The sequence below is a fragment of the Anabas testudineus genome, chromosome 4, assembly GCF_900324465.2.
Source record: "Anabas testudineus chromosome 4, fAnaTes1.2, whole genome shotgun sequence".
In the NCBI taxonomy this organism is placed as follows: Eukaryota; Metazoa; Chordata; class Actinopteri; order Anabantiformes; family Anabantidae; genus Anabas; species Anabas testudineus.
In genome coordinates this window covers 18,122,553-18,134,997 of record NC_046613.1, presented here as the reverse complement: position 1 = coordinate 18,134,997, position 12,445 = coordinate 18,122,553, and the positions used below count along the sequence as shown (strand labels likewise).

The window sequence follows — 12,445 nt, the reverse complement described above, 5'->3', positions numbered from 1 at the left end:
CTAGTGGTCCTCACATCATATTTTACATTTGTTGTACTGACAGAATTATAGAACCTCATAGTTTCTCTCTACTAGCTTTGCTTAGGCCTTTTGTATATCCATGACAGTGAACCTGGCATGTGAGAGCTCATCATTTCAAACCCTTGCTGTTCCTGCAGAGGTCACAGAGTGACCTTGGAGCTGTGGAAACCATGTTTACCAGAGACCCCTGTGCTCAGGCTGTGGCTGGTGGCTGCTTCCTTTCAACCACACAGTATAAGCCGGAGAAAAACAGGGCTTGCTTTTGAGTTTGAGTTCTTTGGACGTTGAGAGAGCATGAGTGACGCTACAGCAACAGTCAGCTTATTAAGACAAGTTTCATATGCAGTTTCTTATATTTTGTCTTGTGTCAATTTTCTAGATCCATCACCAATGAAGAGTCATTAGGGTCATCCTCACTTCTAAAACGTCAAACTATCAGTATTGAGAGAATAATGCTTTTAATTATGATTTCTACAAAATATTAACTTGCTATGACTTGCTATGAATTCTGAAGTCTTGAAAACATACTCAAGATTGATCATTCTAGGTTGGGCTGCAACTATTGATTTTACCACTAAAAATTAGTTATGTTATTTTTATATTATTCATTCATATGTCTATAAAGCACTCAAACAAAGACGCAAATATGCAGGGTCACATATTGAATGTTAAATATTCTATAGTCTCAGCTAATATCTTGTAATTACACCTGATGTATTGACATAATAGTTGGTTAACATCATTACAATTATTTCATTTTTTGTCCCATTGCAATTTGACTAATTAACATGGTTAATCTCTCTGCACTAATGTTCTTTGCTGAAAAAAAAATCTCCTGTAATAACTATAAACCTTTAGCTTAGGCTTTACCTTTCTGCAGCAAAAATCCAGCGTAGGAATAATTAAGCAAATGAACTCCAGTATGTTTTGATGCGATTTAAACATGCATGATTTGGTGTGTAATATAAGCTATCATATCTACACTGAGAATATAGATTTGCATATTTACAGCACATACAGCCTCTCTTGTCTTTCACCGTGCGCTACTGTGTGTGTGTGTGTGTGTGTGAGAGAGAGAGAGAGAGAGTGAGTATATGAGTGTAAAAGTGTGTGTGTGCGTGCACAGAATCGCAGCAGCCACCCTTGCCCCCACCCCTCTTATTAATATGTATGTGTTCTGAGGCAGCTAGCGAAGACGGTGTGTTTCTCACCCGCTGATTAATGCTGTCTGTCAATTACCTCTAGATCCAACCGTGCTGTGGAGCTTCCCCCAGGACCACACAGACCAGGTTGGAACACACTCTGCTTTTGCTTTTTCATTCTTCTCTCTCTCTCCCTCTCTCACTCCATCCAGATCGCTCTCTCTCACTGGCTCACTGTTATAGACAACCTCTACCTCCTCCTCCTGCTCCACCAACTCCCTTCTTTTTCTAATGCCCTCACTCACCCTGCCATCCTGTGGTAACCTCCCCCAACACCTATCACCACCACTACCACTCTACTCCTCCTTATCCCTATCACTGCTTCCTCTCCTTCTCTCTCCTTCTCTCTCTCCTCCTCCTCCTCCTCCTCCTCCTCTCTGTCTCTTTCTGTCTCATTGTACGTCTGTTGCTGGTAATGAAAAGCAGTGAGCAGGTCTTCAATAACTGACGAATCAGTAATTATCATGCATTCGTGACAGGAATGCACACCTCTGTTTTCCACTTTCTCTCCCTCTCTGTTTCTGTATCATTTTGCTTTCTCTCTCATTGTCCTAGTCTGTCTGACTTCTTTTGTTTCACATTTACAACATTATTGGGTTCATTTTCAGTCTGAAAAGCAAAATCGGCAGCTGTTTTGCAGTACTATTTGGCACACTATATTGCCTGCTGCAGTCATTCATTCTGTGTATATGCAGGTTTGCTAAGTAACTCTGTCTTTTGTCATATTTTACACAGTGCCACAGATAGACCCCAGTGCTGACCTTATTAAGTAAATTGGGTATCAGCCATGAAATGTCTGATCATTACTGCATGTGCAGTCATTACAGTAACTTCTAATAAGAGTGCACAACTACTGGATCGTTACCTGATATCACCTTGAGTTAGAGTGTACGTGCCTATATGGTTTACATAGGCGCATCACTGGTTTCCGCTTCCACATGTGTTTTGCTAACCTGGGGGTGTCTTAACCTTTTTATTGTTTGAATGATTCTATTCATAGCCACATCTGATTTCTTATCAGTGATGTCACTGCACATGACGAGAGCCACTGAGAGAAGTGATGACCAAATCTACAAAAATAAACACCCATGTTGTCATAAACCTGAATTATCCTTTTAGCCAATTAGCTGTCTCGGGGGAACAGTGTCCACGCTATTAAAATAGTAATTTAAATTGACAGAATGTGCCTTTTATTTAAAGCAGGAAAATGCGCGGTCTCAGCAGGATGTCTTTGTTCTTTTCTTTTTGGCTTCACATTCAAAGAACAACAGTTAGGATCGAACTTGATCACACAGCAGCATGTGATGACTCCACGACTTCTGCTCTCTGTTGCTGTAGCTTCTCAAGCTGTGTGTGCGTGCGTGTGTGTGTGATTTTAGCACTGACCCATAGTTAGTGTAAGTGTAAAAAGATATGCGGTGCATTGTTTTTGTGCCAAGAGCAACCACAGGACAAGACGGGACCTTGAGCAAATCACTGGACAGATGACTGCAGCAGCCCACCAGGGGAAGAAGGAGATAAACGGACAAATAAAAAAAAAAACCTAGAGAGAAAGACAATATGTGCGTAGGCTAACTAACGTCTCAACACAGCAGCCAAGCCAGCGAGTTTAAACAGCTCTCCTGCGTCTCTGATCCACTTTGAGGAATAAACGGGCTTGTAGAAAGATGCTTCAGGCGATGTCTGCCTGCCCCACAAGAACCAGAGCATACTATCAGAGTAAGAGGTAGAGGCTGTAAGGGAACGAGAGTGTGAGCAAGAAATTACAGACTTACAGAAGTAGGCACTGGAAATTGTAGTGAACGAAGAGCAGCTGAATCCAAGCGATGAAATAAAAAAAACAAAAATAAACACAGTGTAAACATTGTGTACGTGTCGACATGGTCCAGCCTCATACTTCTCCAACAAGTCTCTTATTTTTAGCCCCCTACAACCTCACTTTTCTTTCGTTCTGTTGTTGACCAGATCGTTTATGTGGATGAGATGGCCCTTAAGATGGCTAGTTAGCGTGCTGTGTACAGAAAGATTGGCTGTTTCCCCTCTATACATAAAGGCTGTATTCACAGGCCTCATTACCAGGATTAGGGCTCCTTTCCTCCTTTGTGAGGATAAAGGCTGGAGTCCTCTGTAGCCACAGTCTCTGTCTCTTTCTGTGGCCCGAGCTGGCCAGCATATGGCAGCAGCAGCCAACAGTCTCCGCACAGGGGCTCAGAGCTCAGAGCTCAGAGCAAGGCCTCCTTTTGTTTAGGCTGTTATTGTTGCTCAGCGTAATGACATTTGTAGGCCGTAGGATCGGGGTGGAGGGGTTAGTCTACCCCAGGGGAGTAAAGAAGAGAGAGGGAGACAGAAAGAGGGAGAACGAGAAGGATGGAAGTGGGGGGGGGGGGGACGCAAAGACATGCAGACAGACAGGAGTGTGGATTATGGAAATATGAATTGATTTTTTTCTGTTCTGTGGTAGAATAGAAAGCTCAAAGGAGAACAGACTGCAGGCTGGCTGGCACGCCAGGGTGGTGCTGGGGAAATATGAAGTGAGAGGCGCTTGCTCCTTCTCTGTCTCTCTCTCTCTCTCCTTTCTCTCTTTTTCTTTTTCCCTCCTGATCCCCCTTTTCGTCCCTCAGCCCCTGAGACTCCTGATGCCCTGGTCATCCGCAGATGCCACTTGGATAGAGAGTGAGAGATGGAAGAGCGAGAGAGGGAGAGGGAGGGGAAGATTGAGGTGGCTAAAGCATATATTTGAATCGCAAGACGGGCTGTTTTTTTTGTTTTTTTTTTTTTTTGCAAATGAAGCAGACAGATGGAAATCTGTCCATTTCCTCTCAGATCTCATCCCAAAGTTGTGGAAAAAACAGCAGAAAGAACACACGAACACACACACACACACACAGACACACTGAAAATGCTTCTGCCAGTTAATTCTAACCAACCACAATGTGGTGTATAGAAGGCTCACTTCTCTGTAGAGAACAGAGGATAATATGATAAACACTCAGCAAGTTTCACAAACAGATGACAATTTTAAAACTTCCAGAGACTCAGAGCGACTGCACTTTTTTTTTTTTTTTTTTTTTTTTAAATGTTAAGTTGCTTCACACACTACTGGAAGCTGCTGCCCCTTTCAGCCCAAGGATACAGACAGAAACAGATTTTTAAGGCTAAGTGTCTTAAAAGTAGCTAAGTGTTAACACTTCTCCTCATTGCTCTCTCTCTCTACTCTGCTTTCTTGCACATTCCTTCCTTGCACTTTCGAATTAGTGTTCCTCCCCCGGTTTACTGTCAAGTCATACACATACATGCACTCACATGCATACAGAGAGAGATAATGTTGTATTTGCTTGGATGGCATATCATTGTTATGCGTAATCCTGGTTCAGTGTCTTATCTTTTCACTGTCTCTACTCCTCTCATTCAGTTCATTTTTCTTTTTCTGTGGTAGCCCTCTATGCTGTCTCTTCCCTCTGTATCTCTTAATCCCTGTTGGTTCATCAACCTTCTTGTATGAAAAAAAAAATCCATATCTCATATTTCCCTTTACAAGCCACTGTTACAGGAAATAACAAATTCTACATAAACTGCCTTTTTTCTGTCTGGTTGAAGCTTTTTTTTAAAGAGAAATAAAGAAAATATTAAATTATGAATAGATTTTACTCCAAGGTCTTTTCTCAGATATAAACCTAAGTAGATGTTAACTCTGTATGGCCATTCCAAACATTTTAATAGGGAACCTTTGATCTTCTTGCTGCATACAGCATTACGTTGACTGTGATAGCATATAACATGCTTTTTCATTTATGCCAAGGCTATAGTAGGTGTGATTCGGTTCTAAAAGGAAATATCTACGCTTTGATATGAACACATACTGTACATTGCTATGAATAATCAATTTGTGATGTTTAATGCATTACAGGGCCGATGTTGTAAAGAAATGTAGTAATGCACTTTTCTATTGTGCTGTATATGAGCAGGTTTCTTGTGACATCCTATATTTTCTACTAGGTGGTCAATAAAGCAATCGCTATAGCAAAGAGACCTACACATCTTATTAAAGACAATGTCAAGATGATTAATTACGTTTTGGATTAGGGGCTTAAAGGTATAATTATTGTAGTTGCTTCTTGACTGAAAGGTCTGCTTGTATAATTGATACAGTTCAAGTAGAATGAAGCTCTTGTCCTTTGGTTCAGTTAGACTGACCCCAGTTTCAGATGTTTGCTGGTTTTTAGATTGTAAAAATATTTGTTTGTATGACACACTTCATTGTAGAAGAGCAGAGTATTTTAACTAATTGTCATGTCATCTGCCTTTAGCAAATTAGACATGGAAAAAAATACAGCAGTGGGTTTCTGCCTGTAGCTGTGTTTCCATGTTTATTTTTTCTCTTTTATAAATATATAATATTTGGTTGGTTCTGTCATCAGCCAGACAGACTGAGGGAGAGGGACAGACAAGGAGAAAGAGAAGAAGATAGACTGAGGGTCTCTTGAGGCTTCAACCTCAGCAACTCTTAGTGTTGCTCTGACACTATGCTCCATCAGGACAGGCTGCCTGACATGCTGTGATTGGTGTCCACAGCTCTGTGGACGGGCCCTGGGTGGGGAAGGCAGGGAGGGGGCTCTTTGGAGGAGACGTTTTCTGGGTGGGTGAAGTAGCAGAGGTCTGGGGTAAAGAAGTGAAGGTAGTGTACATGATCGGTGACTTCAGCCCTGAGGGAGCCGAGTATTGACCCTGCAGAAAGGAGGAGTTAGTGGCGGAGAAGTCAAGGTGGGTGTGAGGAGGTTCAGTAACAAGGGGCCAGAGATGCTAACTTGAAGACAATGATATGTGGCGCTCAGTTGAGACCTTGTATTGCACCCAAAGGAGGGAGCATTATAGAAAAAAACGTTATAGGAGAAAAGCAAAGGAAGTGAAGAAATGGAAGGGGATGGGTTTGAAATGACAAAAAGGGTGACATTTAGGGTGGGAAGAAGGTGTAGAAATCATGAGATTGGAGGAATAGAGAGGTTGAAAGATGAAGGCAAGGTGAGAGGCGTGTGGAATGACAAAATGGGGGATAAATTGTGAACAGTGAAAAGCAGATGAAGTGGCTTGGGTGTTTGGCACTTAGGAGAGTGCTAGAGAGAAAGTTTTATTAATGCTATGCTATGTTTGCAGAAATCCAAAAATGGTTTTAATGTAAATCCTTAATTAGTCTACAAACCATAAAAAAAAAAAACCTTCTCAGAAAACTTGTCTTCTCACTCTAATGATACGTTTCTTCCTCTTAGTTCCAATTTTAGATGTGAAACTTTTCCAATTAGTAATATAGTAGGTGACATAGTACTGCACTATGCGGTCAAGGTTTCTGTGGAACGAGTGTGGTTGACAGAGGAAGGTGTGGGATGGCTGACAGCAGTGAAGGAGGTGATGCTGATCAGAAAAACACAGCACCTCTGTCAGACCAGATGCTTATCACAAGTAGAAAGGCAAGTTCCTCCAAAAAGGCAAGTTGTGATGTTTTTGTGGCAAGCTGTGAGTATTTGTCAGTTTTCTCGGTGCTGCAGCAGCCAGTCATATGATGCTCTAACAGCGAGGCACAAAGTGATGGAAACAGAGTTGAAAAAGGTGGAAATTCGTACCTTTTTGTATTTGCATGTGTGGAGATGTAAAGGCCTAAGTGTGTGCATGTGTGTGATGTCTCAGTGTGTCACAGGGACTCGTCTTTCCCCTTCACTGCACCCTGACAGTAGTGTCAAACAAGGCCTCATATGATCTGTGTATGTCTTTGAGAATACGTGTGTGTGTGTGTGTCTGGGTTGATGGTGTTTTTATTCCTCTTTCTAACCCTTTTCACCTCGGATCTCCAGGGTGTTCCAGGGTCTTGCCTAATGGACAGTCTCGCCCCACTAAGCTGGCCTTTGGCTCAGGCATTGAGCTGGTCGCCTAACTAGGGCCCTTTGTTGCTCATGGGTCCTGATTGCGCTGACCTCTGGGTTGGCTTCCTGGGAGAAGAACAGTGGTGGAGAGGGAAGAGAAAAGCAGGGAAGTGTTTTTACGCCCCGTTGCTCACATCTCTCCAGCATCGGCCAGTGACTTGCGAACAGAAAGTGGTGGTGGTGTATTTTGGCAGTGGAGTACAGAGCTATTGGGTGCTTGTCTTTCCCAAGCTGCAGGTGGATAGTAGTGGATTCAGCTACAGATGTATCTGTCGTAGAAGTCACTCATGGTTTAGCTAACTAAACTTTGGATCCTCTGTCATTCTGCTTGAAGGAGGAATTTGTTTCAAATGTAATATAAAGTAAACGTAGGGTGAAAGTTTAGGCTAAACTAGCTGTACCTGCTCAGTGATTCGTCAGATAAGTGCATCGTTTGTAGCCTATTTAAAAGAGAGATCACTGTGAAAAGCTTTACGAGTAAAAACCCTTTACTTAGATCCTTGATTTTCAGGATTTAGGGGTTATTCCGCATCCCATAAGATGGTTAACAGGTGGTGCAAAAGATTTCTAAGCCTGAACTACTGGTGTTGGCACAGTGCAGCTGGGATGACACAATGAACAATATACCTGCAAAGGGTTCAAACATTAAATACTAAAGCTTCACTCAGACCAATCTGTTTATCAGAGATTCTCAACATGTAACAAGTGTTGTAGCCTGAAACTAGTTTTAAACATGCAGCCACAGTAAAGGAACAGAAAGTTTAGAATCAGGAACAGAGAGACTGTTAGTCATGTGGTTCCACCTTGTTTTGTTTCACAATGAAATCTTGAATTTTCTATCCATTAGTAAGAGCGCCTCATTGGAACGGTCGCAGAGGAAGAAAGAATACACCTTCATTTGGAAACAGGTTGTCCCTGTCATCCATGGAAGCTCATATTTATGGCATCAAGTGCCAGACTTGCCTGAACCACACACTGCTGTTGCCAACAGAGCTATCAAACATGTAACTATGTGGCTTAATTGGCATGCATTTTTCCTTGACTACCCCATGCATGGCACAACCAGCAGCCACCAGCCAGAGACAGAGATGGAAGCAGTGGGAGAACAAATAGGGTGTTGAGTAAAGGGAGAGATGGATGGAGAGAGGGAGGGGAAGGAGAAAAAGGAAGAGGAGGGTGCAGCGATGACCTGACCCTCTCTGCTAGATTCTATGTACATCTGTCAGTGAGACGTCCACAGCCAAATGTTTCAGAGCCAGTGTTGCTCCCCTGCTGAGCTTCAATGTATACATTGTATGTGTATGTGAGCGTGTGTGTGCGTGCACGTGTGTGTGTGTGTGTGTGTGTGTGTGTGTGTGTGTGTGCGCATGAGAGTGTGTGACGCCATGTGTTAGAGGCAGGCCCACATCAGGGTTCATACAGTCGAACTAAGCCCAGTGGGAGCAGAAAGCTTAAAGAAGGAAATCCCCCCCGGCTGCTTGGTACACACACACACACACACACACACACACACACACACACACACACACACACACACGTGCATTCCCTCTCCCTCTCCTCCTGGCACTTCATTAATGAAGCCCATGCTTGTATGTTTGGGGCATATGCAGCTCTCTTGGCCAACACTGTGTGTGTGTGTGTCTGTGTGTGTGTGTGTGTGTGTGTGTGTGTGTGTGTGTTAAGGAGTGAGACATCTCCCCCATCACACGGTAATATATTCAGTGGAAGATCTCGGCAGAGGCATAATACTGCCGTTCTCCCCTGTTTGAGCCCATCTGTGATATGTAGAAAGGACATCAGCAGGACAGGGTATTAGCACAGGAATAATGCACACTGTTATTGTTGACGCCACATACTTAGTCTCCAAGCAATATGCCCCTTCACCCTACAACATAAATACATCCATTGTGGAAAACGCAGAAAATAAATGAGTGAAATGGATGGCATGTATACTACCCTAGTGGAATGTTATATTGGAGGTGACTCATTAACAGCTGATGGATGGGGAGTCAGTGTGGGACTGGTCAGTGGGGGGTTAAGGGGATGTTATTCCACTTGTTAACACAAATTATTGAATTCATCCTACATGTTCTTTATAAGTCTTAAAAATATAATCAAAGCAACATTTTACCTCCCCTTGTTAAACTTGAGTAAGGACGGCATCGTTGGTAAATCCAATAGCTTTCACACAGCTAATTTGCAATAAGGTGCCGTAGTTCACAGGAGATGCAGACTATGGCCTCCATTTCTTTCCTTGGTTTAGGTATCTGCGAGGTCCTTAAGGGTCCAAAAGTAGAGATTTGAAAATGACAAGTATTTTCAGGAAACAGGATTTCTTCTTGCAACAGAGGTGCCACATACACTTATGAATATAAGGACACATATACCTAGGTAGTAAGGTGTTGTCATGTGCATCTGCCACCTCCAACACCTCCTGGAGAAGAGCCCTGGTAACATGGGACCATTGTTAACTAAAATAACCTCTCTCACCACAGACATTCTGCACCAGAGGGGTCACTGGGAACAGAGTCTTGTGGGGGGATTTAAAAAAATCCAGGAAGACAAAACTCCCTCTTCCCCCCCAGTCTCCAGTCTCCCTCTCCTGTCAACCTGGGCAGAATGAGGAAGAATGTGAAAATGTTACGTCCCCGTGCCAATTTGAAAGTGCACCTCATCGGCCCATGTGCCCCTCCATCTCTCCCCACACCTTCCCCCTCTCAAGCAGCTCTGTTGCTTTGGTCCTGCTCTGAAGGCCGTTCTTATTACCGGCACAGAGCGCAGGTCAGAATGGCAAGCCGGCAGCATACTATTAAAGCCTAATGAAAGGATTCTCTGCAGGGTCTGAGGTCTGCAGTGGCCAGAGGAGGCTGTGCCTCTGCCCATTGTTCTTCTGCTGCTCTTCTCACATTTCTGTAGGTTTTTTTTTTTTTTTTTTTTTTTTTTTTGCTCCATCTCTAAATCTGGCTTCACTCCTGTTTCCCCCCTTTCCGTCTGTGTTTCTGTCTGTCACTGTCTTTGTTTCTCTCACTTCTTTGCCGTCTTTCACTTTGACTCAGTCTGCCTTTTACACATCTTTAAGTTTTTACTCTAGCTACGTTTGCATCCGGTGTTTTGTTTAAATGGTGTTTTCACTGAGCTGCTTGTGAAATGTACAGTAGCTATAGGCTTATATACCATAAAAAAGAGAGTTTAACAAACTCTGTTGGACATTTGGACATTGTAAGATGAGGCTTTCATTTCCCTCATCACTGTTCTCTTTTTAAAGGTAAAGTTAAGAATTTACATGTAGCTTTGTCATTCCTGCCAACCTCCCTGAAAACAAATTCCACCGTCTGAGTATGGTTAACATTGGTATGCACGCCTTCCTGTAGTAATATATGCATATAATATACATATCACTATAATATGCACACTCTTCAGGCATCACCAGACCTGCATTTATTTCATAGAGGCTAGATTAGGAGGATGGATAATGTTGGTATTGTATAAGAAGATGTATTGTGCTGTTAAACATAATTGGAAGCAGAAGTTGCTGATATAGATTGTTTGATACATTGGATTAATGCGCTGTAGTGTAGAACATGACAGTAGATTCATCTCTTGTGCATTTGTTTTTTTAATGTTTATTGGTTGTTTGAATGTATAAAAGACTGAGTATGGAATGTGTGAAAATCATAACACAATTGAGAAATAAGATGTATCATCTTGTTTTGTTTGCCTCAGAGGAACAAATACCATTTCCTTGTGTCATAACCAATGCTCCCTTTATATTTGGATTCACACTGTTAATGTTTTTATTTCAGATGCTGTGCTAGACGTTTAACTCTCTCCTATATCTCTCCCTCGCTTATTCTTTTCCTTCCTTCTTGTTGCTTTAATATCTCGGCCTCTGAGTTTTCCTCAGTGTCTTCCTCTGTCTCTCGTTCTCATTATAGTATCACATCCAGTAACCTTTCGGTATCTGGTGCAGTTGGGAGATGACTGAAGAAACAGGAAGTTGTTCAGGAAATGTGTTGTTTACAGTATATTAGATCACAGACTAACTCACTCCCCCTTTTCTACTGAAAATGCGGATGGTAGCTATCAGTTCATCAGCTGCTTGATGTCAGAACTGTATGTGACTCACTTGTTTGCGTCTTTGTGTTTTCATCAAATTGGTGCTTTGTTTTTATCCACCAGTCTACCCAATCAAGGTTTCATACCATCATACATTTTTGTTCTGCATTATTTATTTTATTCCCCTTTCTCTCTAAAACCAAGGCTCAGCTGTCCTTGTGCCTTTACACATTGCAAATGAATGCATATCCATGCAAATTCTTAAAAAAGAAAGGCTGAGAATTTGAATATTTTGCTTAAAGCTGCACCCAGGTCGACCCTGCCATTCGGCATTTGAAAGCAGTGTGTCTGTTTGAATACTGAGGATCTCTCTTTGTCATGTTCGCCAGAGGGGCTGGGTGAGCGAACCAGCACCGGCAGGATGGGCAGAGATCGGCTGGGTAGCTGCACACAGACAGACTAATTGGGAAAAGGGGGGCGAAAGGGGGGACGAGGGGTGTTGGTAAGGGTGAGGAAAAGGTGGGGTATGCGGGAAGGGGGGAATCTAAGATGACGACAGGAGGTTTAGGAGGGAGGTGAAAGAGGACGGAGAATGGGGGATGGAGAGAACGAGAGAACGGAAGGAAGAGAGGAGGTGATGAAGAGGGCACGAGAGTGTGCGGGAGGAAGAGGTGAAGGAAGGGTGAGTAGAGACACTGTGGTTTCCTGCGCCGCTGTGTTAGTGGCCCTGCTGACTGTGTCATTATACTGTTGAAGTGCTGGCTGGATAACCACTGTAGCCTCACACTGCTGTATTTGACACATATGGACTTCAAATCAGTTTCCTTGCATATATTAAAGATGTCCAAACGGGAACTAGTCCCTGTAAGTCTTTAAGCATACCGTTGCATCTAAAAATGAAGGCATCCGTAAAGAAAAATGTCCATATACATGTATGGTTTGAGAGAAAATGACCTGAGAGGCGTGGCATTAATTAAGTAGAAGCATTTGCACTTTTATGGGACTTGAATTTTTGCATATTAGGTAATTAATTACACCACATGTTGTTGATCTGTTAACTTTCTGAGTGACAATTATTTTGGTCTAATTCATTACTTTTTGTTTGCAGTAGGCAACAAATCGATTCCTAATAGTAGTTGCACTAGATTAGCTGTAGTAACCTTTCCCTCATATAATATTCTGGCTCCACACAGCACTTAGATAAATATTTTGTGCCATGTTAATAGAGGCAGTTAAATTGTTTACATTTTGGGG

The 12,445-nt window shown here is 42.6% G+C and overlaps 1 protein-coding gene across 5 annotated transcripts in view; it reads left to right on the top strand.

Moving 5' to 3' along the window:
- The window catches only part of dennd1b (DENN/MADD domain containing 1B), a 95,006-nt gene that overhangs the window by 17,910 nt on the left and 64,651 nt on the right, over positions 1–12,445 (top strand). For all 5 annotated transcript variants that reach the window (XM_026345003.1, XM_026345002.1, XM_026345001.1 and 2 more), the window contains exon 3: positions 1,267–1,310. In XM_026345003.1, coding sequence (XP_026200788.1) covers positions 1,267–1,310 — 44 coding nt within the window. The remainder of the gene's footprint in view (positions 1–1,266; positions 1,311–12,445) is intronic.